The sequence below is a fragment of the Gavialis gangeticus genome, unplaced genomic scaffold (genome assembly GCF_001723915.1).
Source record: "Gavialis gangeticus isolate Ggan-Ray unplaced genomic scaffold, GavGan_comp1, whole genome shotgun sequence".
Taxonomy (NCBI): domain Eukaryota; kingdom Metazoa; phylum Chordata; order Crocodylia; family Gavialidae; genus Gavialis; species Gavialis gangeticus.
This window is the reverse complement of record NW_017729031.1, coordinates 105,913,753-105,918,285: the sequence shown is the minus strand read 5'-3', so window position 1 is coordinate 105,918,285 and position 4,533 is coordinate 105,913,753. Positions and strand designations below refer to the sequence as shown.

The 4,533-nt window shown below is 41.6% G+C and overlaps 1 protein-coding gene across 2 annotated transcripts in view; it reads left to right on the top strand.

The window, feature by feature from the left end:
• Nucleotides 1-4,533, top strand: part of NOP58 (NOP58 ribonucleoprotein) — a 66,551-nt gene that overhangs the window by 10,811 nt on the left and 51,207 nt on the right. The window contains exons 2-3 of one of the 2 annotated variants that reach the window (XM_019523507.1): nucleotides 2,629-2,705; nucleotides 4,400-4,452. In XM_019523507.1, coding sequence (XP_019379052.1) covers nucleotides 2,629-2,705; nucleotides 4,400-4,452 — 130 coding nt within the window. The remainder of the gene's footprint in view (nucleotides 1-2,628; nucleotides 2,706-4,399; nucleotides 4,453-4,533) is intronic. The other variant, XM_019523506.1, reaches the window with a different exon arrangement.

Sequence of the window (4,533 nt, the reverse complement as noted above, 5' to 3'; positions counted from 1 at the left end):
CACACCTCTGCCTTTCCTCCATGTCCTGTCCCTCCTGTACAGCCTATAGCCCTTGATATTCTCTGTGCAGTCATGCGTTGGGTCCCACCATGTTTCAGTGAGTCCCACAATGTCCGGGTTGGTGTCAGCTAGCAGGCAGGTAAGTTCCTCTTGCTTGTCTCCCATACTACGAGCGTTTGTGTAGAGGCATTTGAGGCCTCCTGTGGATGTGTGCACTGGCCCCCTAATCACAGCATTGCCCTGGCCCCTGTTGCTTACCTGTGTATATGTTCCACTCGTTGGTCTAGGCTGGGCTGTACTTGTGGGTGTTGCTTGGTTTGGCAGTCCAGTGCTTCCTCCACCCTCGTCTTCCCCTTTTCTTGATGAGCCTAGTTTAAAGCTTGCCGGAGGAGATCCGCCAAGGTGGAAGAGAACACACGCCCACCTTTAGGGGAAAGGTGGAGCCCATCCCATCTGAGCATATCTCTTGTTGTGATGTGCGGGTCGTTATTGAGGAAGCCAAAGCCCGCCTCAAGACACTATTCTCGAAGCCACCAGTTGGTCTCTGCGATGCACGTCGCATACTGTCTTCCACATCCACTCACTGGTAGGACAAGAGAAAACCACCTGTGCACCTACCTCCTTCAGCATGCCCCCCAGATCGTGGTAGTCCGCCATCAGGTGATCAGGGCTTCTCCTGGCCGCATCTTTAGTACCCACATGGATTAGGACCATGGGGTAGTAATCGGTGGGCTGGATCACAGCCTGGATCATCCCCTTCACGTCCTGAAATCCCACCCTATAGGGTTGTTGGACAAAGTTATAACAGAGGAGTGTTGATGTATGTTCTTATTCATGTACTTTACGGAATACAATGAATGTAGTTTAGAAAAAAATGCCTACCTGTTCTACAAAGAACTGCGAGCAATAAGTTGAAGACTTTTGTGGCTTGAGAAGTATGGCCTAGTGGTACCGGTCAGAATTTTTTTTATATGGCAGAACAGTTTCTCTTCTTGAGAAGTTAGTTAGTGGCACAGTTCAGGCATCCCAGTGCATGACTACAATGCCCACATTGTCAGAACAAAGCGTTAGGGTGGGCAGGAGGACTTTAACTGCAGAGTATCCTTTACCTGGTTGTGTTAGTGCGTTAACTGCAAACCTGTGTGATACTTGCATCTCAATAAATGACAGTTCCTTCAATAAATATATATCATTAAAAATAAATCTAGAAAAATTAGTTACTAAAACAGCTGTTAATGCAGAAGTATGGTCCCTTGTGATATCTCAAGAGTTTGGCAAAACTGAAACTTCTGAAAGTAAGGCAATATAGGATTGGTGACTTATGACACCACCTACCCCTGTACTTTTACCTAGCTTCCATTAAATCAACAGATCACATTCATTTTCCACCTGACTGCTGACACCTCCTGTGGCAAGAAGATCCCTTGTATCCAGTGAGTCACTCCAGAGAGTACAGCTGTGAAGCGAGGCTGGGCTCAGAGTTATTCATTGCTTTCCTATGGGATCTCACAGGGGTCAGGTAGAGAAGCATCCAGTTCACCCTGCTTTGCAATTGTAGCTCTACAAAGCTGTTCCAACTAATCCCTGAGTTGCATCTAATTTTGGATTTTATTGAATTTTCCCCTGGTGGTTGCTGCTTCCTTTTTTAGGCTGTCAAATTGTGTTATTGCTACTTCCTTATATGTCTGTAAGAAAGATCACGGACTCTGGGCATCTTTACACATGCTCAGGGTAGGAGGAGTGGGCACTTTAATTGAAGTGACTCTTGGGAGCACTCTTAAAGCTCCTGCAGCATCCTCTGTATTCAGCATCCTGTATTTCAAAATGGTGGTGGGGGCACTTAAACTGAAGTTTCTTCAATGAGTTTTAGTTAAAGCACCCCTGCCACCACTTTGAAGCATGGGGACACTGAATACACATGACGGCAAGACTGGTGGGGCGTGTTAATTAACATGCTCTGGTAGACTTGATTAATCAAGTTGTAGTTGACAGAGTTGTAGTTATGCTGTATTTTAGTTGTGGAGACAAACCTCAAGGGGCTTTAAACAGTATGTTAAGGAGTTGTATGCTGATAAATTTTGAAAAAATAAACTTGTGATCCATAGTGGTGGTGTAGGAATTGACAGCATGCTACAAATTAAGCGAGCTTACAGATATTTAATGCAGTTTTCTTGTAGTAAAAGGGCAGAGGAATTCTTTTTTGTACAAAACTAAACTAAGGTATTGGTTACCTAAATCGAGTGCTTGCAGAATTCATATTGGGTGTTGTGTTACCATCTATATTATGCTGTTAAGAGAAAGATTTGTGTTATTAAAAATGGCCTCTTTTTATAAGACAGCTTGTTTTGAGTTCCAGTATTCATGAATGTGTAGACAGTTTGTTTCCAGGACATTGGGTAGAAGGCTTTGCCAAGAAGAGACTGAAATGAGTCTGGTTTTTTTAAAAAGAAAATCAGTTTACTTTAACATTCAAGTTGAGAGGGGGGCTTAACCTTTATCAGCAATGAAAATTATTATTTACTCCATTAATGATAGCTTTTAGGCACTAGAAAAGGGCTTCTATAATGAATGCTGATCCCAAAGCCTGAAAAAAAAATCAGTTTAATAATAGAGTTGTTTTATTTGCAGGTCCTAGATGAGAAGAAGCTCCAAGAAGTTGACAGCTTATGGAAAGAATTTGAAACTCCTGAAAAAGCAAACAAAATGTAAATACTTCCATGAGGCAGTAGTGTCCTGGCTTTGGAAAAACAAGTCTGCACATCTGAGATTTGTGGGGCAGATATTATATTCTCCAGTACTGTTTGAGGTTCTTCAGTGTGAGAGAAATGATCTGAAACGAGACCATGTGGGTGTACAGAGAAAATAAGTGTAAAAATTAAAAACCCGTAAAAAGAAATACTTTTCCCAACAACACATAATAAACTGTGGAACTTGCTGCCACTTGGAGGAGCTGAGGCCCAGGACTTAACAGTGTTCCAAAAGGGAGCAGATATTTATACAGATAAAAATATCCAACATTATAATTGGAGCTGAACAAAAAGCCAGGTTTCTGCTTCTCAATAAATTTTCTTTAGTTGTTTGGTTTTAGATCCTATCACACTTGCAGTGAACTGGAAGCTCCCCAAAATGTCATTGCTAATACCAATAGTGAATATCAATTTAACAGAGCAGGTGCTGGGAGTTCCGGGGTTTTCAGCCCAGAACAGACCTACCAGGTCTCCAGGTGCCCATTCATTAGTCAGATATGCCATATTTCCAGCTAGGAGATACTCTGAAGTCAGAGAGCAGTTTTATCCACTGAGCTATCACCACATCCCTTGCTGCCTTAGCTGGCCTTTAGGTCTGATCCACTAAGGATTTCAGTCTTTCTTATGTTCCTGAGAGAGCATTAGCATAAGCCTTGAGCTGATGCAAGTGTAACTCTAGAGGATATGACCTTGCTTCTGTTGTGGATATCTGCCTCAGAAAGAACAGTGTTTAATCACAAGTGGCTTAGAGCCCTGATAAAATTGTTCTGGGTCGAGATGGCTTCTTAACTGCAATTCTCTAGATACTGAAGAGGAAGATGATTATAGGAGCAGGGGGAGGAGGTTGAATCTGGGGAGTTAACAAGAGGTAATTAGCTAAGAACTGTTGTTCATATGTTGCTTGGGTTGAGTAAACTGATGAGAAGATAGGAAATCTTTTCCATACATGAGCTCAAAGTGTTGAGCTAAAAGTTTGAAAATGCATTCAAACATCTATTTTGCTGGGAAGAGTTGGGACGTGTGTGTGAAAATGTAGTTCATACTTAAAATCTTTTGGTGAAAATAAACCCAGTCAGAATTTACTTTGTGTCTTTGCCACCTGATACTTAAATTGCTGTAGAGGCAGAGTATTCGGTTTCAAAGTTAGGGAGATAGGAAATGTCACTTTTCAGTCAACAATGAGGGTGCAAGTTAATCAAAGGACCAGTGTTGCAATTGAATGGTTGGTGCCTGTCTTTCAATGTGAACTGTCATATAGAAAGCACAGATTCAGGTGTTTGTTCCCCCCCACCCTTGCTTCCTTGTGACTTTTTCCAATAAAAATGTTTGATCACAGGTCTCTTATTTGGAGATCTGAGGATGTGGTTTGGAGAGACCTGGGTGATGAAAACATACAAGTCTGAAGTTTGATCAGGAAGTTCAAGACTGAACACCCCTTCTACCTTAATTGGTAGTTGGGAGATGGCAAAACTCAGACTTCTACTTCCTGTGCTTTTAGAAGGAGATAGGATCCCACATATTTGATGGGAATCAGGGAAGCTAATACCTCATCCGTTTTTTTTTTTTATGATGCATAGGGTAGGAAAGATGATGTAGCTTGTTTAAATAGAGATTAGTCTGTCAACCATAATATTAAAATATCTTTTATCTAGAGTGAAGCTGAAACATTTTGAAAAGTTTCAGGATACAACAGAAGCACTTGCTGGTAAGTACAGATAAGAGAATTGACTGTGATCTTTTCAATGGGTTCTTTTTAAATAAATGCTCATTCAGTATTCTTCCTCTT